Source organism: Thamnophis elegans, chromosome 3 (genome assembly GCF_009769535.1).
Source record: "Thamnophis elegans isolate rThaEle1 chromosome 3, rThaEle1.pri, whole genome shotgun sequence".
NCBI classification, from domain to species: domain Eukaryota; kingdom Metazoa; phylum Chordata; class Lepidosauria; order Squamata; family Colubridae; genus Thamnophis; species Thamnophis elegans.
Window position 1 is genome coordinate 129,475,197 of NC_045543.1, and position 27,258 is coordinate 129,502,454.

General features: G+C 39.4%; 1 protein-coding gene across 1 annotated transcript in view; it reads left to right on the top strand.

The window, feature by feature from the left end:
• Positions 1-27,258, top strand: part of RANBP3L (RAN binding protein 3 like) — a 61,166-nt gene that overhangs the window by 22,722 nt on the left and 11,186 nt on the right. The window contains exons 2-14 of the mRNA XM_032213894.1: positions 6,561-6,616; positions 8,281-8,317; positions 8,732-8,806; positions 9,908-9,982; positions 10,704-10,859; positions 14,342-14,610; positions 14,927-15,009; positions 15,749-15,833; positions 18,558-18,651; positions 20,132-20,265; positions 22,182-22,302; positions 23,461-23,603; positions 26,432-26,618. Coding sequence (XP_032069785.1) covers positions 6,561-6,616; positions 8,281-8,317; positions 8,732-8,806; positions 9,908-9,982; positions 10,704-10,859; positions 14,342-14,610; positions 14,927-15,009; positions 15,749-15,833; positions 18,558-18,651; positions 20,132-20,265; positions 22,182-22,302; positions 23,461-23,603; positions 26,432-26,618 — 1,515 coding nt within the window. The remainder of the gene's footprint in view (positions 1-6,560; positions 6,617-8,280; positions 8,318-8,731; positions 8,807-9,907; positions 9,983-10,703; positions 10,860-14,341; positions 14,611-14,926; positions 15,010-15,748; positions 15,834-18,557; positions 18,652-20,131; positions 20,266-22,181; positions 22,303-23,460; positions 23,604-26,431; positions 26,619-27,258) is intronic.

Sequence of the window (27,258 nt, forward strand, 5' to 3'; positions counted from 1 at the left end):
GCGTTTCTGGATTCTTTTGTGGAGAAATATATAATTATGTCCCTCGGGAGCTGTCGCTGTTCCACTACCAACGAATTCTGGCGATAAATTTTCCGAATCTGCCAATCAAAGTTAAGTCCCGGGCTTCCCACCGCATGGCTGAGGGCTTCAACAAAGGTCTGTTTCAGATTCTCTCACTCCTTTTCGCGGAATCCTCTGACTCTTATTGCGAATGCCTTCTTATTAAAGTTTATCATAACGAGCTGTTCTTGAGTGTCTCTAATTTTTTGTTGTAATATTTGAATATTAGTAGTCAAATTAGAATTAGCCTCTTCCAAACTTTCTAATTTATTCTCTATTTCAGCGGTATAATCTGACAGGGCAGACACGGCTGCAAACGTATTCGCCTTCATTTGGTCAATTTTAGACTTTAAATCACCATATAGCTCCAATACAAATTCCTTAATTTCTTGTTTAAAATCATTAAACATTTGAAAAAAAAAATCCTGTGTTAAGAATTCTCCAGTAGAGGGCGTAGGAGACAAGGGCTGCGATGCCAGTGTAAATTCTTTAAGTTCATTCACAGATTCTTTAGGCACATTTGTAGAGAGACGCTTCGATTTTGACCTGGGTGCCATTATAAATAAACAAATAAACAGCGCTTTCGCTCCCCTCTGTTTCCAAAAAAACAAAAAAAAAATATTTTGTTAAGGAGCAGTCTGCAGGAAGGTAGAACCGGCTACGTACATCCCCTATCAGTCACCAACGGAGAGAAATCGCCATTTTGAAGTCCGTTTAAACAAAGAAGCCTCTAAGACAAATGGTGCTGGTATTTACGATAGTAATAAAAGCATAAATCTCACAGGGGTGGGACCCGCCCGTATTAATCTTAGCTTCAAACAACTTTGCTTTGTCCTGGGGGGGGGGGGTCGCCTGTCTAGGGCTGCAAAAAAAAGGCAGCTGAGAAGAACTGGCTGGAGATAAAAGTTCCGCTCACGCTGGATCTAATCTCTGTCCACAGCCAAAAAAAAAGAGAAAGGCTGTGAATTACGAATAGACCCTAGCACACAGAGCTACTCCCTGCCCCTTTATGCCAAAAAGAGGTGATATCTATGATCTTATTTAGATATACAGACCAGATCTCTGAGAGGAGCTCGGTTGAACCCTCCTCGGCGACAGGCTCCTCCCCCCGGATCTGTCCAGTTCAGTTTTCAATAGCTCCCTGAAGGAATAGAATTCTACTCATTTTTTCTGCACTTCAGGGCTATAATTATTAATAAGTTGTGATAAATATTTTATTATGTTGTTATAAATTAACCCCTGTGTACAAGCAAACAGCATTTTTAAAATAGTGTATGATTTAACATATATTTTTATTGGATTTTCACACTAACATTACTTCTAGTAAATGTCAAAGAATAATCCTTTGATTTCAAGAGGACCAGTCAATGGTTCACGGGATATTTTAGTCTCCACTGAAAGAGGGAGCTGTCTTTACTGGTATAGAGGTGAAGCTGTTGGACTAAGACCAGGGAGAACCCAAATCAGTCAACCCACATCCATGAAATCTTGGTAGGGGCCTTTGGGCATGCCCCTGACTCAATCAATGGGGTTGTCTTGTGGAAAAATGGAATGCAGAAGACAATGACTCACTAGAGCAGGAGTGTCAAAGTCGTGGCCTGTGGATCGGACGCATCACGCGCTGGCCATGCTCACCTTTGCTTTAGCAAAGGGGAAAAAGTCACAATAGGTCACACGATGCCACAACATTGCAAGTTTGACACCCATGCACTAGAGTATGGGTGTCAAACTCATGGCGTCATGTTGTCATCTTGTGACGTATCACAATGTTTTTCCCTTCATGGAGCTGGGGTGGCCTGGGTGTGGCCCAGGGGCCGCTAGTTTGACACTCCTGCACTAGAGGAAAGGGAAGATATGAATTAAACAAAAAAAACCTTATATTGGACAAATTGGATAGATTTTGCCTAATCTGCGATAGCAATACTTCCTGACATATAGAAACTACATGTAATAATAAAAATTGATTGTATCTAATCACAGTCTGTCTGTGGAACACACTTGCAATCTGAATCCAGGAGCAGCAGTAACTATATTCTCAGGTTCTAAAGCATAGCGGAATTCTGTTTTCATATTTTCCCAAATTAGAAGTCTGTAGCTGACTCACATATGCATTTTTGTACACATCATCTGAATTATTTAGAAAATTCTACATGCTCAATAAGTTTAGTGGTTCAGTGGATAGAGTGTAGTATTGCAGGCTAATATCTGCTGACTGCCAAGGGATCGGACCTCACCACCTCAAGGTTGACTCAGCCTTCCATCCTTCTGAGGTTGATAAAATGAGGACCCAGATAGAGTTGACAGAAAGTTCTCCAGCTGGACAGATGTGAGGGGTGTGGGCTCTTAAGAGTCTCACATGAGCCCTGTCTGACAATCCAATTCTGAGATTCTTTTGAATCTGAACCCCCACTGGAGGTGGGCACGAAGAAGGGCAGCATCTCATCAGACCCTGGGGGAAGTAACAGATCTCTCATGGATTAGAGATTTGCCGATGAATCGGCATCAGGGCGGCAGTCATCATGGCTAACAAGATGCTGCCTTTTTGTCAAGCAAATGAAGCAGGTGGAGACCGGGAGAGATGATAGGCCTGGTAAGATAATTTATCTAACCCACAACTATAAATTAAATCTGGAAAAGGCAAAGAAATCTTGAGAATGTAAATAATACTGATGGTCAGATCGGGACTTTTTCCGCCAAAGAAAGGAAGGTGGAGGGTTGTAACACCAGCCCCCTCTCCCCGAAGTTCATTCTTTGAAACACTTTTGAACAGAAGAATAGAAAGCAGAGAAGTGACAAACCCACCCAATTATAAACTCTAAAATTGGCTTTGGATCTTAAACAGAAGTTGTTTGAATTCCTTCCAGCTAATATAACCAAGAAAAAAAAGCACATCCTCTTACTGATAATGGACAACTTAATCTTGACTGGATTTGGAAAAGCAGAGGCAGAGAAAAACTTTTGGCTGATTACAAACTTATTATAAGTGGTTTATTTTGAGCAGTGATTGAAGCAAAGAATAAATATTGGATCTGGGAATTATGAAGTTTTTTTTTTTCTCTTCTCCTCTCTCTTCTTTTTTTCCCCTTGCTGCAGAGGATTAAGGTAGCATTAGCTTCTCCACCGGTTTCAAAATAGATGGATCTTAAACAGAAGTCAATACTTTTACTTTGTTTGAATTTCTTCCAGCTAATATAACCAAGAAAAAAAAGCACGTCCTCTTACTGATAACGGACAACCTAACCTCGACTGTGCGGGAAGTTTTAATTAACCAACTGCCATAAATCAGAATTTGGAAAAACAGAGGCAGAGAAAAACTTTTGGCTGATTACAAACTTATTATAAATGATTTATTTTGAGCAGTGATTGAAGCAAAGAATAAGTATCGGACCTGGGAATTATGAAGGATTTTTTTTCTCTTCTCCTCTCTCTTCTTTTTTCTTGCTGCGGACTATATGTATATGTATGTATGTATGTATGTATGTATGTATGTATGTATGTATGTATGTATATATATATATATATATATATATATATATATATATATATATATGTGTGTGTGTGTGTGTGTGTGTGTGTGTGTGTGTGTGTGTGTGTGTGTGTGGTTTTTTTTTTATTATTTGTGCTGATAAATAAATAAAGGGAGACTAGTATAGATCTATTTCAAGCTATTTAACTCTCATCAGCTAGCCATACCCTTACTGGGATTTGAACAAAGGCAACAGTAAAAATATTGGGTTTCTGTCGTGATGGACTCTTGTGATGAGCTGATAGACAGATGATGGAAGCAGTTAGCTTCCTCCCATAATTGGGGCTTACCAGGGGTTGTGACACTAATATATATATATATGTGTGTGTGTGTGTGTGTGTGTGTGTGTGCCTAGTATGCCATATAGCCCAGGTTCAAATCCCAGTAAGGGTATGGCTAGCTGATGAGAGCTAAATAGCTTGAAATAGATCTATACTAGTCTCCCTTTATTTATTTATCAGCACAAATAAAACACACACACACACACACACACACACACACACACACACACACACACACACACACACACACATATATATATATATATATATATATATATATATATATATATATTGTATTTGTGCTGATAAATAAATAAAGGGAGACTAGTAGAGATCTATTTCAAGCTTTTTAGCTCTCATCAGCTAGCCATACCCGAGAGCTAAATAGCTTGAAATAGATCTCTACTAGTCTCCCTTTATTTATTTATCAGCACAAATACAACACAAATGTAACAAAGGCAACAGTAAAAATATTGGCTTTCTGTCTGGATGATCTCTTGTGATGAGCCGATAGACAGAGAAAGGAAGCAGTATGCCTCCTATTTGGGCCTACCAGGGGTTGTGACACTAAATATATACGTACGTACGTATGTGTATATGTGTATGTATGTATGTATGTATGTATGTATGTATGTAAAATCAAGCCTAATTAGAATTTTGAATTTAGAGAAGCAGATAGCTATAGAAGAACTCGAAGAAGGGGGCAAGACATTGAAAGGGTAGAAGCGGAAGGAAATAAAAAAGCAGATTAAAAAACTCCTTTGGTCCTGGCAATGGTGTAGGGAAAATTGTGAAAAGGGGAGGTGTCCCAACAAAAGGGAAAAGAAAGCTGACAAAAGCAACCTTGGAGGCTGTTAGTGGTATAAGGAAAATTGAAGCAGGAGGTTATCCCCCAACAAAGAGGAATATAAATTATTCTTTTGGTCACCTGGGGAAATTTGAAGCAAGTGTATCTGTCAAAATAAAGAAAAGGGAGAAAATAGGAACAGAGAAGTGGGACAAAAGACTCATCAGGAAAAAAACAGATAATTAGAAACTACTATATGGGGAAAATATAAAGTTAAATAAGGGCTTTATTCCTAAATATGATAATAAAATGGAGTCGCTAACTGGTTGAACAAGATAATGGAAAGATAACTAAATAAAAGTTAAAATATATGGAATATGGATAAATATGAAACTGATATGGGGAGCTTGTAAAGCAGAAGTTTGTGATTTACCTATTTGACATGAAAATTAAATTGAGTTGTGAATTGCATGAATATGACAATAGAAGGACAACTAAGCATGGGTCAAAATCTATGAAACATGGACATATATAGAACCTTTAAGATAATGAACAAGGTGAGATATTTACCGCATGTTACTTTATATAATATATTAAGGGAAGTGTAATGAACACTGAACAGCAAAGATTGTTATCTAGAGATAATTAAGGGTAATGTAATCCAAGGTATAGAAAAATGGAGAGGGAACATGAAATATACCTACAAGGGGAAACTATTGTAATAAAACGACAGAATCACAAATTGGGGGCATGAAAGGATGTACAACTATATAAAGATAATGATGAGAATAGCTGGGAAATGTAACCACGTCTACAGCTCGACCAAAATTAGGTTGGGAGGGGGGGTGTTAAAAGCACAATAACTATATATGTATACTTTTCTGTTATACCACTTTTTTTTTCTACTAAAAAGGAGGAGAAAAATTAAATATGTATATTGAAAAAGAATTATAAATACCATCAACATAAAAAGGAGCTTGCTCAGAAGCTGAAATACGCCAAGTAAATGAGATGAAGAGTGGGAAGTAGAGGAGAAAGGAAAGGGAAGAAGAGAGGGATAGGAGAGAAGGCAAGGGGGAGGGGAAGAAGAGGAGAGAAATGAGAAGTGGTAAGGGGAGGGAGGAGAAGGAGAGAGGAAGGGGAAGTAGAGAAGAGCCGAGGTGGCGCAGTGGTTAAATGCAGCACTGCAGGCTACTTCAGCTGACTGCAGTTCTGCAGTTCGGCTGTTCAAATCTCACCCGCTCAAGGTTGACTCAGCCTTCCATCCTTCCGAGGTGGGTAAAATGAGGACCCGGATTGTTGGGGGCAATATGCTGACTCTGTAAACCGCTTAGAGAGGGCTGAAAGCCCTATGAAGCGGTATATAAGTTTTAAAAAAAGAGAAGGACGACAGAGGGAAGAAAGGAGGTAGGAAGGAGGAAAAGAGAGAGGGAGAAGAAAGTGATGGACAAGGTACATATATGGTGTATGGAGAGCAGAAGAGCCAATAATTGGTTTTTGGGAGTTGTTGGTAAGATGAATTGATGTAAACATTTAATAATACAATATGATGTTGGCTATGTGTGATTACATGTTACATGATTACATGTTATGAAAATGGAAAATTAAAAAACTTTAATAAAAAAAATGAGGACCCAGATTGTTGGGGGCAATAGGCTGACTCTGTAAGCCACTTAGAGTGGGCTGTAAAGCACCGTAAAGCTGCCTTTAAGTCTAAGTGCTGGCGCTATTGCTATATTGGTGTCCCTAAATAGAAAAGGTGACCCCTGCAGATTTAAAAACAATGTGATTTTGATGGCCGTATAATTGCTTTTTTTCAAGAGAAAAAAAGAAAAAAAAATAGAAATCTGCAGTCAACAAACTGGTCCACATGATTTCACGTTGGGATTTTCTGTTCTACTTCCAGATAGTTCAGTGATTGCGCAGCCCATGTTTGTCTTCAAGAAGGAACGACCTTGCAAGGTAAGAGCTGAAACTCCTCCCATCCTTCTTGCATTTGTTTAAGATAATTTACTTGGTATACATGGATCCACAGGGTGGGCGAAATGGGTTTGCCAGTTTATTTGAATGCCTGTGTCAACTTCAAAGTGAAATTGTGCTGATTTCAACGGTTGAAAGGGGAGGGAAGGGGAGCCACCTGTGGAATGCTGGTTCCAGACAGCAGACAACCACAAGAATCCAAGTTCTGTGGGAACTAAGGTCGTTCAGCCATCTGGGTTACTAAGGCTAAAGGTTCTACTGTTGCTAAAACAATATTGGGACTGCTAATTGGACAATACGACACAAACTAATGAGGGGAGGAGAAATTGATTCTTTAACTGGGCGAAAACCACGGGGATTAATTAGAGTTGGTTTTGCTTCGATTCGTGCTGATATGATGTATCCAATAAAGTTTAGTAGAAAGAGACAACCAGCTAAATATGAGCCAGCAGTGTGCAGCGGCAACCAAAAACGCCAATGCAATCCTAAATTGCATTAGCAGAGGGATTCGATCAATATCACGTGAAGTAGTAATACCACTCTATAAAGCCTTAATAAGACCACACCTAGAATAGCAGGTTTGATTGCTTTTTCTCCTTTAATTGAATTCAGAATAATGTCTGAATTGAGCTACTTCCAGTTCACATCACACTCTCGGGTTTCTCATAGTGCAGCCAGAAAGATGTTTTCACTGAATGCCTGGTATGAATGGAAAACACATATTCATAATTATCATTATGTAAATTAACAATAAGATTAATGAAATTTGTTGTGGGTATGGTGAACTGTTGTTCTTTTTGGCTCAAGAAGAGAAGATATGGTTTCATCCAAAAATCGTGGCATTGTCTTCCACAGGAAGTACCGTCTAGATGTATAGGAATTCAACTTCCAGTCTAGCCTTACTAACTAAGAATTAAGGGAGTTGAAGCCTATATAGCAATAGCACTTTGACATATATTGCTTCACAGTGCTTTACAGCCCTTTCTAAGCGGTTTACAGAGTCAGCATATTGCCCCCAACAATCTGGATCCTCATTTCACTGACTTCAGAAGGATGGAAGACAAAGTCAAGCTTGAGCCTGGTGAGATTTGAACTGCCAAATTGCAGTCAGCCGGCAGTCAGCAGAAGTAGCCTGCAGTACTGCACTCTAACCACTGTGCCACTGTGGCTCATATATCTAAGGAACAGGGGAATCTGGCATAATCTCCAGTGTACTTTCAAAAACTTTGATTGATATGGACAGTCACATAGAATATAAACATTCAACAACCACACTGTGCAAAGGCTCAACAATGGCTTAGCTTCAAGACTACCAAGTGTTGTGCAAAGTCTTCATGGAAAAGCAGGAAGAAAAAACTATGGATTAGAGCCACTAAAAAGGCACTTGCAACTTTATGCTGAGAGCCACCAACTAATTCCTTTCTTTGGCTTCCCCCCTTTTTTGCAATAATTAGACTTACATAAACAAATTGTTTCTTGCCTAGGAAACTGGTTTAATTGTGCTGGGTCAAGATATCAGTGACAGGCTTGGCAAAAGGAGCTTGACAGTCTGAAGGTCCATCCTAGCTATTTTAATTTTAATTTTAAACTTGACATCTACAACTTTTCATTTACGGTTTAACCAACCTTTCTTTTTGTGTCTGCAGAGGCCTGCAGAAGATCCAGTGCACAAGACGGAAAACGGTAATTGTGCTTTTTGTTTAGAAATCTTTCTAGGCCAGTGATTACTAACCTTTTTCGGTTGGAGTGCCCAAAGCAAGCAAACAGCAAGCAAGCCCCAAAATGCAATGTGCGCACCCCCCGCGCACATGATCTGCCACCCATGCATGCTTGCGCGACCCATACACATGACCCACCCACTGTGCATGTGCGCACAATACCCTGCATGTGCCCCCCATTCATGCATGCACAACCCCCCCTTGCACACGCTCCACCCCCCACGCATGCATTGCAGAGACCTGAAGACCAGCTGGCGGGAGGTGTACACGCATGCACAACAGAGCTGAACTGGAACGATTGTTCGTATGCCATCAGAGAGGGCGGTTCTAAGCAAACTTCCAGTGCTGCTTATCATGTGTTGTGTTTTTCTGCCTTTAGTTCCCAGCGGATCCAGGAAACGTGCAAGAACCTCGTATTTTTCTTTTCAGTCCTCTGACTCAGAGTCCTATAGAGGTAAGGCTTCTCTCTTAACCATTCGTTTTATGTTCAATTTACATTAGCAACAGAGGTGGGTTCCTACCAGTTCGCACCTATTCGGTAGAACTGGTTCGTCAAATCTACCGAACCGGTTAGAAGAGGTTCCACCAGTGGACCCGGAAAGCAGGCCACACCTATAGAAGAGGTTCCAAAATTTTTTGAAACCCACCTCTGGCAAGGATCTTGTAACTTGACAGCTTTAAGACTTGCATCTTCAATGCCAGAGTTTCTGAATAGCTACTTGGACCAACCTAAGTCCTAATTCATAATTTCATATCTCATCTCTGGTCACATGGGCGGCAAGCCTCTCCCATCCGGTCACATGGGTGGCAAGCCACTCCCACAAAGGAGGCCACACCCACAGTGTAGGTTCCAACAATTTTTGAAACCCACCATGGGTTAGCAAGTACAGCTTTCCAAAATTTGGTTTGAAATGTTGCATCCTGGACTTAAGTGCTGAATATCATGCATTCATTTCTAACCATTTCCAATAAATGATAGCAGAATGACAGTAAGGGGAAATGATATGTATAACAAAACACTGAAACTCATCTTACTTGTTAGTGAAAATACGTACCACTATAACTACAATACAATACAATACAATAGCAGAGTTGGAAGGGACCTTGGTGGTCTTCTAGTCCAACCCCCTGCCTAGGCAGGAAACCCTATATCATTTCAGACAAATGGTTATCCAACATCTTCTTAAAAACCTCCAGTGTTGGAGCATTCACAACTTCTGGAGGCAAGCTGTTCCACTGATTAATTGTTCTAACTGTCAGGAAATTTCTTCTTAGTTCTAAGTTGCTTCTCTCCTTGATTAGTTTCCACCCATTCCTTCTTGTCCTACCCTCAGGTGCCTTGGAGAATAGTTTGACTCCCTCTTCTTTGTGGCAGCCCCTGAGATATTGGAACACTGCTATCATGTCTCCCCTAGTCCTTCTCTTCATTAAACTAGGCATACCCAGTTCCTGCAAGGAACTGCGTCAGCATTCAACTATAAATAGCTTTCTTAAGATTATGAAATATACAAGGCTACTGGGGGGGGGGAAAAACACTTAATATTTACCTTTCCAGAAACTGTAGGTTCCAAGAAACAAGCAAGAACATCATCCTTTATCATCATTCCATCGTTTCCACCTTCTCAGCCAGGTAAGCTGAAAGTTGATCTAGAAAGTGAATACATAAAATTGATATGGAAACATATATGTTCTTCCTTCCTTCCTTCTTTCTTTTTTCCATCCCTTTCTTCTCTCTCTCTCTTTCTCTCCCTCCCTCTCTCTCTCTGCATTTTTTAAATTAAGCTCATTCAAATTAGTTTTGTTCTTGTGCCACTTTATTGTTCTCACAAAAAATGGGATATCAGAACCAAGGTGGCGCAGTGGTTAAATGCAGCACTGCAGGCTACTTCAGCTGACTGTAGTTCTACAGTTCGGCTGTTCAAATCTCACCGGCTCAGGGTTGACTCAGCCTTCCATCCTTCCGAGGTGGGTAAAATGAGGACCCGGATTGTTGTTGGGGGCGATATGCTGACTCTGTAAACCACTTAGAGAGGGCTGAAAGCTCTATGAAGCGGTATATAAGTCTAACTGCTATTGCTATTGCTATATCAGTACTAGACTCCTGCTAAAATACAATAAATTAGTATATCAGAAATCCTCACCGGCTGGCTCCAGCTTCCTTGTCCTCTCTTATCCCCATCAGCTTGCTGGATCAAAAAATATCTTTTCCAAAGGGCTAGTCTGTAACATCAGGCTGGTCCCTTCAGTCAATTATCTCTGTAAGAGAGCTTTGATGAGTTTAAGTGAACTGGATGCCATTCTTGCCAAAAAAAAAAAAAAAAACAGTAAAAGTCTTGGAAAAGCTTGAGAAGATAAAGCTGAGTATATAATGTCACATCTGAAAAAAAAAAGAACACGAATTTTGTTGAACATTTTGGAAAATGTTTGCTTTGTAGTAAAGAAGAACAATGTATTCATGACTTCCGGCCTATCAGAAGATTATGTTGAGGTGAAAACAACAGAACAAGGTATGGATAATTATTTAAATAAAACAATCTTACCCCCCCCCCCCTTTGGTGAGTAAAAGCGGTTCCACCACAAAACCGCGGTCGACTAAAGCGCGTGTGACTAAAGCGCGGTGACAAAACCGCGCCATCAAAACCGCACGACAACAGCGCGCCGACAACAGCGTGCCGACAGAAGCACGCTGTAACATAACCCTAAACCTAACCCTAACCCTAACCCTAAACCTAACTAAAACTAACCCTAAACCTAACCCTAAACCTAACCCTAAACCTTACCTTAAGTTAAATCGCGCTTCTGTCGGCGCGCTGTTGTCGGCGCACTGTTGTCGGCGCACTTTTGACATCACGGTTTCAGCGCCGCGGTGTTGTCAGCGCGCTTTTGACGCTCGCGGTTATGTCGTGCCACGAGTAAAAGCTGGTAGAGAAGGAAATAGAAAAGGTAAAAGATTGAGGAAAATTGGCAAAGCATAGATATCAATATCAATCAGTGACTGACACAGCTCTGTCCCTTTTCATTAAGTAGTTTCGTTTACTTCATTGCCATTGCACCTTGTACAATGAAATTAAATGCGATCTTCAGTGTACAATGACCTAAAGTTCAGGTTGTGGTTGTGAAGGAACCATGTGCAGTCTTTAAGCACAACATCAGGTGGTAGCTGGTTTCCTCATCGACTTGACTTATTGGAAGCGGGCAGCGAAGATCGCAAGTGGTGAGGATGTGGCTGTGGGAAGCTGTGACCATTGTAACTGTGTGCCAGTTGCCAAGTGCCCCAATCATGATCCTGTGACTGTGGGGACACTGCAACAGCCACAACTTCAAGAACCGGCCATAAGTCTTCTGGTTGAGCACTTCTGTACCTTCAAATGGTTGCTGAACAAGAAGTCGTGAAGTGAGGACTACCTGTATAGTCAAAAGCCCTTCCCTGTCTTTCATGGTTGACAAAGCATAATGATACCCCTGATGGCAACAATTGGACCAACCACTTGGTGGTCTCCATAGTACCTTGGGGTCTCTGGCCTGCTGGCAAAACCATGTCCATGCTTTTTGAAAGAATGTCGGTGGGAGGCAACCTTATTATTTCTACAAGAATGATGTTCCACATATATCTTATTTATTTATTATTTATTAAATATATTTATATGCCGCCCAATCCCAAAGGACTCCAGCCGGCTTACAAAAAATATAAGAAAAAACACATAACGATAAAAGAAAACAATTTAAAAACAACAAACACCTTTCATACATTCATTCTAGTTGGGGCTGGACCTCAACAGTGAGGTCAACAGCTCCAGGCCTGCCGGAACAGCCAAGTTTTTACAGCTTTCCTGAAGGCCATGAGAGTGGGTATGGTCTGGATTTCCAGGGGGAGCTGGTTCCAGAGAGTCGGAGTAGCCACAGAGAAGGCTCTCCTTCGAGGGCCCGCCAGCTGACACTGTTTGGCTGACGGCATCTGAAGGAGGCCCAATCTGTGGGATCTTACTGGCCGCTAGGAGGTATGTGGCAGCAGGTGGTCTCGAAGATATCCTGGCCCTAAGCCATGTAGGGCTTTAAAGGTAATAACCAACACCTTGAATTGAGTCCGGAGACCAATTGGTAGCCAGTGCAGCTCACGGAGGACAGGTGTAATGTGGGTGTACCTCGGCACACCCAATATCGCCCGTGCGGCCGCATCTTCAATTCCACTCAGCTTAAAAAGAACGCCTGCCCGACATCCTCTCTTTCTCTTCCTATCCCTCCGTTTCCTCCTCCTCCTCCTCCCTACAGGGATAGTAGTGTTGTAGTGTTGTACTATTGTGCTGTACTGAACACTACCTCTTTTGGATGAGTTTGACCTTATAGGTTAGTCCTCGACCTACGACATTTAGTTACTGTTCAAAGTTACGGTGTAACCCAAAAAAGGGGATTTACAACCTAGATTTGAAGTTCCAAGATCCCCCTGGCCAGTCATGCATTTTAGATGCTTTGGTAATTGGCCTGCATTTATAGCCGTTGGCAGAGCCCCATAGTCACATGACTGTAATTTAAAGCATTTTTGCCAGAAGCTGGGGGTTTACCTTTGCCTCATAATCGGCCCCATAGCCAACAATGGATTCCCTTAACAATTGTGGCATTTAAAACCTGCACAAAAAAAGGGCATAGAATCATATATGGCCAAATGCTGGCCTGGTTTACTACCATCACGACTTATGACCAAAACTGCGGGCTCAATTACAGTCATAGACTGTTCTGACCCAGCCTTAGCAGAACCAAGAAACAGACCTCTTGTTCTGAAAAAAAAACCCTCTTTATTTAACTGCTGGTGAATTCACACACAAAAAAGTCCAGGCAATAATTCTTCTGAGGGTTAATTGCAATCACAGACCTTATCAGTCCTTGGATAATTCCAGTCGCAAAGCTGTAAATTAATTCTTGGCAAGAAGTCTCTGAGGCACGAACCACAAAAAGCAAAGAAAGACGAACTGTTGTCTCCTGCAACCACCCCTCCCCTTTTGCTTCTATTTATTCCCCAGCCAGGGATGGGCCATTCAGCGTCCACATGTGCCTTTCTTCCAGAGTCTGCCTCTGTTCCTCAGTTGTTCTCCTCTCCTGAAAGCTCTGCGCATTCGCAGATCTGGAACAAGCCCCAGCTGTTCTTCTTCCCCACTTATCTTCGACTCCGAAGGCAGCTGAGAAATGTTGGACGGCCCTGGCTCTATCTCTGCTTCCGATGCAGAGCATCCATTAGAGCCTTCCCCAGACTCCAGGACTGGCCCAAGTTCCTCCCTAACCTCCTCATTGTCCTAGACTGCCACCAGCTCCGCTGGCAGTTAGCGGGCTACAACATAGGCCTACTACACAACAGATGTATAAAAGGCTTGAGATGCAATGATGTTGCTTTTGTTAAGAGGAACATTTTGTTTCTATGCTGAAACATGCTGTCAGTCAGTCAGTCTTCCTACAGAGGAATAACCAGCTCTTGATCTGTCGTAAACCAGCAGAAGAAAGAGATATAAGGTTTAAACCTTGTGACTGTTCTGGGTATGATTTGAATCTTAGAGTTTTCTGTGGTTTTCTATGCCAACTATAGCTTTTCCGATATCTGCCATAAAACTAGCTTTTCAAGAACTATGGCCTTCTATGCGAACCTTATAGCCTGTGTGGCATTCTGATACATGATGCGTGAAAGTTCAGTGCTTAAACATCCATGTGGATGCATGTCATAAGGCTTGATTTAAACAGGTATATCATTTCTATTCTACATATTTACACCTTCAAAGAGGAAAGATTTAAAATGGCGCAGGGAAAATGAGAACTCTGAAATATTTGCTAAACCTGAGGGAAATCTAGCTGCTGTGGTCCTTGAGGGAGGAATAATAAAGAGATAGCCAAGCACTAAAGCAAACACAAAATTCTATTTTTCACTTGAAAGAGCAACTTTTTTAAGAAACCCAAGTATAAGAAGAATAGCGTGAATTAAAATGATTTTTCCGTTCTATTTTTCAAGATCTTCCAACGAGCAACAACAGACAAAGAGAGGTTTTACGCCCTGCCAAACTGCAGCCGCCACAAGCGACTACATACAAAACAGAAAAGAAAAGAATTGATGAAAATTGTCTAGAGGAGAATCATGAAACAGATAATCAGGTAAAATATAATGCACCATCAAGAGTACGTGTTCTTATTGTTGCAGCCATAAAGTTCCGTTCGTGTAAGAAAGTTTTGAAATATCCCAAAAGTGCTTTTGAACAAGCAACTGGACTTGGGTTTTTTCCTTGAAAAAGTTTTCTTCTCATCCAAGAACTAAAGCTTCTTGGATGAGAAGCAAAACTTTTTCTAGGGAAAATAAAACAAGAAAAACACCGTTTCAACGCTTTCTTTAGGCAAATATGTTAGGCAAATCCAATAAAATTGTTTTTTTGGGAAAAAATAGTTCCCATGAAGAGGGCGAGTTTGGGTACTTATAATACAGGTTCCTTACTTCTGGAAGCTAATGCTGTAGTGGGTAGAATAAAACAGACGGGGAGGTTATCACAATCTATGTGTTTTAGAGTGCATGTGAAAGAAATTTGATTGAATGAATTGTTTTTAGATGTCTGAAGATACCTATGCATGGATTGATATCTCCAAAAAACTTCCTCACCCATTACAGATCTCAAGCTCTGGCACAACACAGTAAGTTAATTGAAATCTATTTAAATGATGATGATTGAAAGAAAGAAATATTCATTCAATTGGTCAACCTTTTCAATTATTCTGAATTATGATTTGGGATTGCCGCTTGACAACCTGGAAAAGTGGAGCATACTTTCAGATTTTGAAGTAGAGACAAGGAAATTTCAGAAGGATGCCAACGTAAAGGACAAAGGTCAAGTCTTGGATAGTTGATAGAATTATTATAGAGAGAATTTCATGAGCTTTTTTCATGAGGCAGGGAGGGAAGAGGGAGGGAGGGAGGGAGGGAGGGAGGGAGGGAGGGAGGGAGGGAGGGAGGGAGGGAGGAAGGAAAGGAAGGAAGGAAGGAAGGAAGGAAGGAAGGAAGGAAGGAAGGAAGGAAGGAAGGAAGGAAGGAAGGAAGGAAAGCTCTTATCAAAGTTAGGTCATAACGGTAACATAATAGTTACGAGGTAAAGGATAGACTAAACTGGTCTTACTATAAGTAAGTATGGCAGCTCAGGGTTACAAAATAGAATGTGCAGGTTGAAATGGGGTAAAAAATAACCCTAGGAGAAACAGTGGCCAATGTTTCTGGCTGTCTATTTGTCTGTCTCTGCCTCTCATCTATCGTCATTGTTCATAATATATTTAAGCCATTTAGAGCCTTATTTGGTTTAGAGCAGTATACTGCTTGTAATTAAGTGCTTGTTATAATTAAGCAAGTAAACAAATACATATTCCTTTTTTTTAATTCAAGCAATCGATTAGTCAAAGACAGAACTGTCTCAGAAAGTGAGCATTCTAACTTCGTATTTGGAGAAAATATAGTAGAAAGAGTTTTGGTAAGTATTAATGAATGCTTTAATACCAATGAATTTATTAATGAATTTAATTAATTCATTTAATTAATGAATTTGAAGGGTATAGTCATTTGCATTTCCCATTGTTAAATCTGAATCTAGATGATCAGGAAATAATAGTTAAAGAGATATCTTTCTCACTTCAGTCATTTCAGACATACGTCTCATATTTGCAATACTCTTAGTGACAATAAATTATCAGTTTAAAACTGTTTATACGTTTGCCTCTCTCCTAAGCTACAAAAAAACATTTTATTCTAGTATACTATAGTATATCTAAACAGCCCTTGATCCAATAATAAAATTTATATTTATTCAAAAAATTCCGAATAATCATTTCAGCTGCACCAATCAGCAGTAATAGCCCAATCCCAACCATTAAATATTTCACCTATTTTCTGCACATCTGTTGCTATTAAATAAATCATATCTTCAGCATTGTTTGGAGTTGAAATGTTCTGTGGCTGTTTGCAAGATTCCCAAGAGTGAGAATTTTACCTGGGGAATCTTTAGTGATACCAATAGAGGAGAATATTTGTAGCTCACGGTTGAAATGAGGGGTCCTTGGTGCTCTCTAAACTTGGTTGTTTTCTCACAGACGTTTCATTACCCAAACTAGGTAACATCATCAGTGCACAATGCAGTGATGATCTTATCCTGTTTGTTAATGAAACATCAGAGAAATTAATCAATCTCCCAGAGAGCACTAAGAACCCCTCAATACTTAGTGAAGCAGTGTTTTTTTTTTAAAAAAAATAGTAATAATGTTTATTTGTAATGTTTATTTTAAGGATTGGCAAAGCCTAGCCAATTATATTCAGCTACAAGAAAAAGTCAAAGAGCATTCTATACAACTAAATAAGGGGAGAAAGGGCATAATAAGCTGTAGGTCCCCTTCAGATTAGCAATTTAAAAGAAAAAGGAAGGGGTGGAAAAGGGCACAGGACACTTCCTTAACTTTTCATCTACACTCTATTGCCCCCTTGTGGTCAGTAGTCCCATTAGGTGCTGAAAAGCCAGCGCAACTGAATTAGTGTTTCCAACAAACAGATCTGCAGGAAATGGGAATGACACCATTCATCCATTAGGTAATTCTGTAACTGGAAAGTATTCACATTACAAATTCAGGATCATCTAATACAACATGGTTAAAATGATTTTATTCTCAACATCTTAAAAATACATTATTGGATATGCACATTTCTAGATACTATGTAAACATGTGAATAACTGATAATAGCAAAAGTGTATCCAGAGGGCTGATAAATGTGTTACTTAATGGGTTCTTCCAATTAAGTGAGACTTTATGGATCTAGGAATAATGCATGTACCTTCCCCTTACCCAATTTGGCACTAAGATCCTGTGCTATAAGAAATTCGTGTTGCTTTTGACCCGAGGATTTTAGACCATAGTATTGAACAAATCAGGGAGATTAAGTAGGATCTTGGCAGAGGTAAGCGGCACATAATGTAACAACTGGTTCATCCAGCACAGAAAATGTGAGCATTCACACCTTCCGCGCATGCACGCGAATTCAAAAACACAGGGACTATATAAGACGGGATCGTGCTGAGGCAGGTGGGCAGGCCCTGTCACTGGTCCGAATCACCATTTCACCCGAACTGGTTGCAACCCACCTCTGGATCTTGATATATGTAGTCAAGAATATCCATCTAAACAGAGCTAATTATGACAACTTTTGTTTTTATCCCAGATAGTTAGCTTAAAAGTTAACAGGATTTTGGTAATTTTAGTCCTCAATCTGTATTGAAGCCATATGCGTTACCTATTTAATGTACAGACATTTATATTAGATATTTTATTCTAATAAGCAAAATAAATAATAAATTTAGAGTCAAAGGGCACCAGAATCTATTTACTGTGGATAATATATGGATCAAACTTAATTTTTGAAAGATAATTTCCGCTTGACTTATATAATATAGCAAGATATTTGTAAAAAAAAAAAAAATCACATTAACTTGCTTTCTCAAAGACAGGATAGAAATGTTCCCATCTCTCACTACTATATGAGAGCAGTGGTGGGATTCAAATTTTTTTACTACCGGTTCTGTGGGCATGGCTTTGTGGGCGTGGCAGGGGAAAGATACTGCAAAATCTCCATTCACTCCCTACTCCAGGGAAAGGATACTGCCAAAATCCCCATTCCCTGCCCACCCCACTAACCTGCTTTCCAGCTCCATTTTCCTGTTCAGGGCAACAAAAGAAGATCAGCTGGGAGGCAGCGGGGGGTGGGGCCAGCCTATTTGCTGGTTCTCCGAACTACGCAAAATTTCCACTACCGGTTCTCTAGAACCTGTCAGAACTGACTGAATACCACCTCTGTATTAGAGACCATGGGATTGCCACGTACTGCCTTAGTTCATGCAACAGACTGAACCTTAAGAACAGGTTAAATAAACCTCAGTCATGTATTCACACAACATGCTATTCCAAAACACATAAATTCTATTATAGACTAATAATGATGTCCTCCTGCACATTATTTAACACAATGTCTGAGTTCTCTCCCATTCTGAACCACAAATTACCCAATGCTATTTTAGCCTAGCCTAGCTTCGCCTATGCCACTGGGTACATTTACAATGCCTTTCACGTGTTTAAAGGTCCGCGCACAATATTTTTGTTATCTTTCCAGACCTAATTGTATTAATTCAAATCGGTTCTTTCTCCAATTTTTCTAGAAGCCTGAGAAATCCCCAGAACTGCAGTCCAAGGATATCAGTGAAAAGGAGCCCATCTGTGCCCCAGATTTCCATACCATTCCCCCATGGGCAAGTAGGTTCTGTTTCTTAGAAAACAATGGTATAAAATTGATGTTGCACTTTCATGACATTTTGTATGTGGTTATTGGATTAAGCCCTGAAAATTGGGCCTTCCTCAACCAGAACAAGTTGACAGTTCAATAATCCCCTGCAAAAACGCCTCTGGTGATGGGAGTTACATCTACAAGAGTCCAGAATGGGGATGGCTGATTTAAGGCAAAGTCAAACTCAAAAACCAACATGTCATATATCACATCAGACTACTTTGTCTTTCTAGCCTGATGTATTCCTCTCTAATTTATTTACTTTTCACATTTCTGAACCATCCATCCCACTCAAAGAGTATTTTGTAATTTATTTCCCAGCCAGAGAAGTTCACAGGTTAATATATATATATATATATATATATATATATATATATATATATATATATATATATATATATATATATATATATATATATATATATATATGTATATATATATATATATATATATGTGTGTGTGTGTGTGTGTGTGTGTTCGTGTGTGTTCTGGAGGCACAACCTGTACACAAAATGTAGGTGAAACTTCATAGACTCATAAGGCTGAAAGGGACCTTGGAGGTCTTCCAGTTCAACCCTATGCCCAAGGCAGGAATCCTCATAAACCTCTCAGACAGGGATATCCAACCTATGTATATACCAGAGGTGGTATTCAGCAGGTTCTGACCAGTTCTGGGGAACCAGTAGCAGAAATTTTGAGTAGTTTGGAGAACCAGTAAACACCACCTCTGACTGGCCATGCCCCCATCTATTCTTTGCCTCCAAAGTCCCAGCTAATCAGGAGGAAATGGGAATTTTGCAGTATCCTTCCCCTGGAGTGGGGAGGGAATGGAAATTTTACAGCATCCTTCCCCTGGAGTGGGGAGGGAATTGAGATTCTACAGTATCCTTCCCCTGGAGTGGGGAAGGAATGGAGATTTTACAATATCATTCCCCTGGAGTGGGGAGGGAATGGAGATTTTACAGTATCCTTCCCCTGGAGTGGAGAGGGAATGGAGATTTTACAGTATCCTTCCCTTGGAGTGGGGAGGGAATGGAGATTTTACAGCATCCTCCCCCTGGAGTGGGGAGGGAATGGAGATTTTACAGTATCCTTCCCCTGGAGTGGGGAGGGAATGGAGATTTTACAGTATCCTTCCCAAGCCACACCCACCAAGCCATGCCCACAAGTCAAGCCACGCCCACCAAGCCATGCTCACAGAAACGGTGGTAAAATATTTTGAATCACACCACTGATACATACATATATACACACACAACACAGTTAATCCATTCAATCTCACCAGCTTCATTGCCACAGAAAGGTCTAATTCCATGTTAATAATAGCTAATTTTGAACTGAAATCAATTGGGAGATAATGTATTTAATATCTATAATATTCATTCCTGTGTAAGACCTTCCTTCTGTAGCAATTTCATCATTTCTCTTCCTTACTTTCTTGTGAAATAGCACCTCATTTTGCTAAGGGTTCGACGCTAGCAGAATCAGCTGCAGCTTACCTATCTAGTAAAACAGCCCAAAGATATTTTTTGGAGGAAATAGAAATTACAACAGGTGAAGAAGAGGAACACAACGTATTGCAGGTATATTTCAAACAGTTGTTAATGTCCTGATTTAACACAGTGACTTTATGTTTTTTGTAACAGTAGGTCAATGGGAATTAGGCATGCTGCTGATTTTTTTTTTTATTGAAGCCAGTTACTGAATGAGGAATATTATCTCATATTAGTGTCAGTAATTTATTTTAGTTCATTTGGTAACCACAGTAATCCTCAACTTACAAATACTGTAGTTGCTTATTGGTTATTCAGAGTTGTTCACTGTTGCAACAGACTCAAAAAAAGTTATTTACATCCTGTCTTCAAACCCATCCCCAGAGTATTCCGGACATTCGGCAATTGGTTTGCATTTATGATTGATTGCAGCATCTCTCAGTCACATGATCATATTTTGCAATTTATTTTACCATTTTCTGGCAAAAACTAGCAAACAACACCCATTGGTTAAGCTAGACTCAGATTTATGATTATGCAATGTGCTTACTGAATTGCTTGATGACTGTTTTAAGAACTGTTGTAAAATTGAGTCTAGTAACATGGTGATTCAACTTACAAACGCGATGTCTTATCCGGGGCTCAGTTGTAAGTTGAGGTCTACCAATAGTTAATATGCAACGTATCTGTCATCTGTCCCAAAGGTGCTTTTTCAAGAGGCAACTGGACTTTCTTTGAAGATGTTTCTCTTTTCACCTAAGAAGCTTCTTCAGCTTTGACTGGATAGTGGGGAATGGAAAGATGTATGTTCCTTGCAGACAGGTAGCTGGTCATTTGCATTCTCCACCATCCAGTCAGAGTGGAAGAAGTTTCTTGGATGAGAAGTGAATCATCTTCAAAGAAAAACCAGAAAGTCCAGTTACATCTTTAAAAAGCACCTTTGGGACAATTATGATCTTGATGACTGAGAATCTGTAGACGTATCTGTTATCCGTTCTTTTTCTTAAACCTAGCTTCTTCAAAAGTTATTTAATTGTAACGATCAATTGTCACACTCCTCTGAATTCCAGAACAGTTTCTCAGGAGTTACCAAACTAGCCACAAAGGAAATGAAAATGCAGCCATGAGCACTAAAAAGCATGAAAGCCACTCCATCTCATGTAGGGTCCTAAATTACACAATTATATCTTCACATGTTTCTGTCTTGTACATGTGCTGTTGTTTCAGAAAAATGAGGTGGAAATAAAAGCAATTACTTCAATGTTGGGGAAGATAATGTTCAGATAATGTAACAGTATTTTCATTATCCATGTAATTCCCTTTGTAGTTGTCTAAATCATAAAACTAATCCAGTTGTCTACAAGTGCAGCAGTTAGAACTGCCCAGGTTGGAAGCTTTTGTCAAAGAGCAAATATTATGTTGACCAGTTGTTTGAGACAGCAGGAAAGGGGCTGATCCCTCAACCTTTTGACAGTAGAAAGACAGAGTCACTGATTTTTACTAGACAGATTCTGGTTACATGCATAAGCCCTTAGCTGAATCTGCATATGAGCTTCGATCTGGATATAATTTATCATTCAGCTAGGGATCTGCATAATGAAATCTGCTTTTTCACACACTGGATTAGGATAATTAGTCATGCTTGCTAAGTAAACACACTCTTAGAAAAGAAATCCTTTTTGAAAAGATGAAAATTACTTTGCAGTAGGATTTTTCTAGTATTGTCATAAGAACAAGGAGATAAGAATTTCGCAAGTTCGCTAATAATCATTTTCCTCCAAGAAGAGATTATTTATTTCAACTTCTGATAAGAAATTCTGTTTTTCCCTTCTTTTTAAACATCTAAGTAATTAACGTACAGTATTCAGTTAAGCTCATTTAGTTGTCATTTTCATTCTTTTAATTGATAGCAACTATAGAAATAGCTTAGAAGCCATTTGACCATTGGTATGAAACATTTTCTGTCATAGAAATAATGATAATGATGATCATTTCTTCTGTCTTAGATCAACTGCAGGCTTTTTTTATTTAATAAAGCCCTGTTATGCTGGACTGAAAGGGGGAGTGGTTGTTTGAGACTCAATGATACCTCCAGCAATCAGCATGAAATGCTTCAGTCAAGACTGGGTAAAAATTTATTTTGCAGTTCTGTATATAAATGCAAGGTCTATCGCTTCTCAGCCCTTTGGCTAAAATCAAGTGTAATGTAAGGTCTTCTTGATTCCTAGGAATCATAGGGACACAACTATATAATTCTTTCTTTAGGATTTGCTTTGACTTCTCAGTCTAGCTTACAGTTTGGTATTCCCTGGTGGTCTCTCATGTACAGATAAACTAATTTATTAAAAGGATGTGCACATACAATCCACCTGCAATCCATTTGCAAAAACGTATCACCAAAAGATTAAATATTTTAATCTTTATTTAAACATTTTAGCGGGCTTTCACATGAAAAAGATTTGACAATTAATCACAATGGAGTTTTAATTACTCCATTTGTATAGGATTAAAACCATAGTTCTGAAGAAGAGTACAAAGACTAAAAAGTCAAGATTGTTCCACATCAAACGGTAGCCTTTTGGAAGTCCTAAGCTGAGTATTAGAGAACCCTTCCTAGAGAGGTTTTTAACAAGAAATTGGACAACCATTTGTCTAAAATGGTATATAGGGTTTTCTGCTTAAGCAGAGGGTTGGACTAGAAGACTTCCAAAGTCCCTTCCAATTCTGTTATTCTGTTCTGTTGTTCTATTATTATTAGTTTTTCATCTCTTAATCCTTCTCCCCATAGTTAAACCCATTTGGCTTGGATCTGGATTGTTATATTTTGCAGGTTTATTCTATAATTAAAATGGTTTGCCAAGTTTGTAGAGCATCACTGGCCAAGTCAAGAAAAAGGAGGGCAAATGAGCCAATCAACCAAACAGGTTAATTTGCCCTCCTTTCAACTTGACAAATAACTGTAAACCACTTAGACTTAGAGAGTGTTGTAAAGCACTATGAAGCAGCACATAAGTGCAATTGCTATTGCTATGCTGCTGTGACTGGTCAATGCAGTTATGTACATATACTCTGTACATAAGAAAGAGTAGTAGAAACACCTGCAACCACTTTGGAGGCTGCTAAATCCAGATTCATACAGAAAATCCTATTTTTCTCTCTTTGGAAAAAACGGAAGCCCTTCAATGTCATGAGAATAAGTAATGGAAATTCCCAAAATTGCTAGGAAAATCTGGTGTATTTCAATTTCCTTGCCTACATTTTTGAAATTGTCTCTTGTGCTTGCAGTCATGCGAAATCAAGGAAGCATGAGGCTTATTCTTAACACCAGGTTGTGGAGTCAGATGGTGATAGAAAGAGCAAACCGGAAGAGTGTGTGCATCACAGCAACAGATCTGGAGGATGGGTCCGTCAAAGTTTTCCTAATACAAGTAAGAATAAGAATCCTGTGATTCCTAGATTCTGGGATAAAACCTGAATTGTTGGGAAATACCCAATTCAAAGATCTGAGATATTCATTGGATAGGTGATGGTGATGATAATGCGACATTGTGTGATCCTAGAAAAGGATAAGAAATTTAAGTTTTCCATTTTAATTGATTTACACTTTGATTTTCAAGGAATTTTTTAAAAAACTATTAATTGAACCAGAAGATATTTCCTGGTATTTATCAATATTCTGTAGCATTCCTTTGCACACTATTCCAAGAAGTTTCAGTTTCAGTTCAGTTTATTAAATTTATATGCCGCCCTTTTCCCCCGAAGGGGACTCAGGGCGGCTCACAACTCGAACCGGGGAGGGGGATACAGACAAAAGTTTTAAAAACAACAACATAACAATATATAATTTAAAACTCACAACAGTCATACCATTCGAGACGGGGGCAACAGCTCTTTAGCCCCAGGCCTGTCGGAACAACCAGGTTTTGAGGGCTTTGCGGAAGGCCTGGAGGGTGGTGAGGGTTCGAATCTCCACGGGGAGTTCGTTCCAGAGGGTCAGAGCAGCCACAGAGAAGGCTCTCCTCCGGGTAGTCGCCAGTCGACACTGGCCGGCGGATAGGATTTGGAGGAGGCCTAATCTGTGGGATCTAATCGGTCTAGTGGAGGTAATTGGCAGCAGGCGGTCTCTCAAGTACCCAGGTCCAATACCATGAAGGTTCCTAACCTTCCTTTGGGGGGGGGGGGCAGTGAAGTACTTGCAAGGAGTTACTAATGCCTTCACTTAAGAAGCACTAAGACACATAAATAAGAATACATATAAAACTTCAATGACATTTTTATTGAGCCAAGGTGGCGCAGTGGTTAAATGCAGCACTGCAGGCTAGTGCTAGATCAGCAGGTCAGCGGTTCAAATCTCACCGGCTCAGGGTTGACTCAGCCTTCCATCCTTCCGAGGTGGGTAAAATGAGGACCCAGATTGTTGGGGGCAATATGCTGACTCTCTGTAAACCGCTTAGAGAGGCCTGAAAGGCCTATGAAGCGGTATATAAGTCTACTGCTATTGCTATTGCTATTATTTTGTTTTTTATTTTTCTACAAACATATTGTTGTGTTAACAGTGTGGACTGAAATATCTTATATTGTAGTACAAATATAACAATATTCTTCATATTTAATACCATTGATAATCTTATAAAACATTAGTAATAATACACATATTTTGTTGAATTATAATCTTTCATTCTTTGATTGTTCGATATTTCAGTATATTATTTTATGCCAATCTCCATATTCTAAATATCACTCCTTTTACTACAAATAAAATATTAATAATCACATTTGTTGCGTTTAACAGACTTATATAGTTCTGATAACAATACACAGACTTATATTAAATTATAATCTTCCATTGTTTATCCCCTTTCTAATTTTTAATTGTGCCACTATTATATTTTTTTAAAAAATATAATCTTTCTAATCACATTTTAACACAAATAAAATATTCATCATACCTATATTTGACAAGTTATATATACGTGTTTTTATTAAAGTCTAATCTTTCATTATTATTTTGTTCAACATTCCTATATTTTTATGCCAATCAAATTCTACATATTCGTACATACCCAGTGATATTTTTAGATGTTTTACTTGTTGCTCAATTTCTATATCATAAAACCGGTTTGTGGAAAACCTGAATAGTGGTAATTAGTATACAAAATACATAAATAAATAACAGACCCTTTTCTTTAAAATAATCGGTTGGGCTAAGAACTGGTTAACATACCTAAGAATGTTCTACTGTGTTGCTCTAAGTCAGTTTTTCTCAAAAAGTATTCCCTCCAAGGGCCTGCAAAATCAAATTTGTTTGCCAGCCTCTGTTGAAAAGGAGCACAATATTAGAATCCCATCAAACAATTGTGAGGAAGAGTAGTAGCAGGAAATGCATCAATTTTAATTTTTAATAGTCATCCATACAAACTAAAGGTCTTTTGGGGGAGGTCTCCTCTATAATTTTTAAAGTGGGAAGGAATCTTGAGAGAAAAAGGTTTTAAGAAACACTGCTCTAAGTCATCCCGAAAAAGCTGGATTTTGAGTACAGGTGTATGTTAAAAATAAAGTAAAATGGAGCAAATAGCATAAAATAGATACTTTGTTTGACAGGTCAAAGTCAAGGACAGCTGATGGACATGCGTATGTCTCAATTTTATGGCATATTTCTCTGTGAAAATTATGGTATTGAACATACACTTCCCTTTGAACTTGTAAAGCATTACACGTTTTCTGCTTAAAAATCTCTGAATCACTGTCACTTTCTCTTCTTGTTAGATGGTTCTTAACTTTTTTTTTATTTTCTTGTTGCTTGTTCTGACAGTGGTGGGATTCAAATAATTTAACAACCGGTTTTTTGCCCTAATGACCAGTTAGGTAGGCATGGCTCGATGGTCATGTGACTGGGTGGGTGTGGCCAACTCAACGTCATTCACGTCAATGGGCGCTTCACATCAACTGTTACAATGTAATAAGGGTTAACTGGAGGCAGGGCAATAAAGCAGGGCAATAAAGATTAGGCTAGAAACAACACCAGAATGTTTCCTTCCTGCCTTCCTTTACAGGGATCAGCCCTGTAAAGTGGGGGAAAAAACAAAAGGAGATTTCTTCCATCAACCGGTTCTCCAAATGGCTTAGAAAGTTAACAACCGGTTCTCCCGAATAGGTGCGAACTGGCTGAATCCCACCACTGCTTGTTCACCTTTTCATTGGTGCTCTGGAATACAACACCTCATGGATCCTTGCTTTCTGTCTATCTATCACATAGGCCAGCACAAAGGACATTGAATCCCTCTATGCAGCTATCCATCACCGTCTTGTTGCTCAGAGAAACTTTACAAAGCAGGAATGTGGTGTAAATCAAGTGGAATACAAGCTAGATGTTCAGCCAATATCTTGTGACAGCGATGATGAAGAGAATGAAAAAAAATCTCCAGGGAGCAACAATAGATCAGGTATAAAAAAAAAAGCTTTCATGACGTTGACATAAACTCTGGTACATGCAAATTATAATTCAATATTTACTTTCCCATAATAGAACGGGCCAAGTTCAATGCAGGAAGAATTGGGGAAAATATTTCTGCTGCTGCAAAGTTTGCAAATCTGGTTGGATAATATAACGTTTAAGGAGGAGAAAGTGCATGTTTCAAAGGTTAAATACTCACACATCTAAAACATGAGGCAGAGTAAAATTGGAAAAGGGATTGTTTTGTGATTGTCTGCATATACACATACCTATAGAGAGACAGATAAACATACACACACACACACATACATACAGGTTTACCACAAGAAAAAGACAGGTGGGAAGGGAATTAATGTTCCAGATTTAGTAACTGGACAGAATAGGAACTTCTTAACATTGAGCAAACCAGTTGGACAGGTTTGCTCTGGTATCTCCAAGCTGATAGGCAAACACTTGTGTTATTTTGATATGAACATTCAGCACGGTAATTTGCAAATAATCTCACTATAGTTTTGAGAGAGGTTCTTCTGACTCTTTCTCCACCTCCAGAAACAGTTCCTTCCAAACTCCAGGGTTTTCCACAGGGGTCATCACTTCATCTCTCGTACCTTCTGCAGCACTTGTCCACA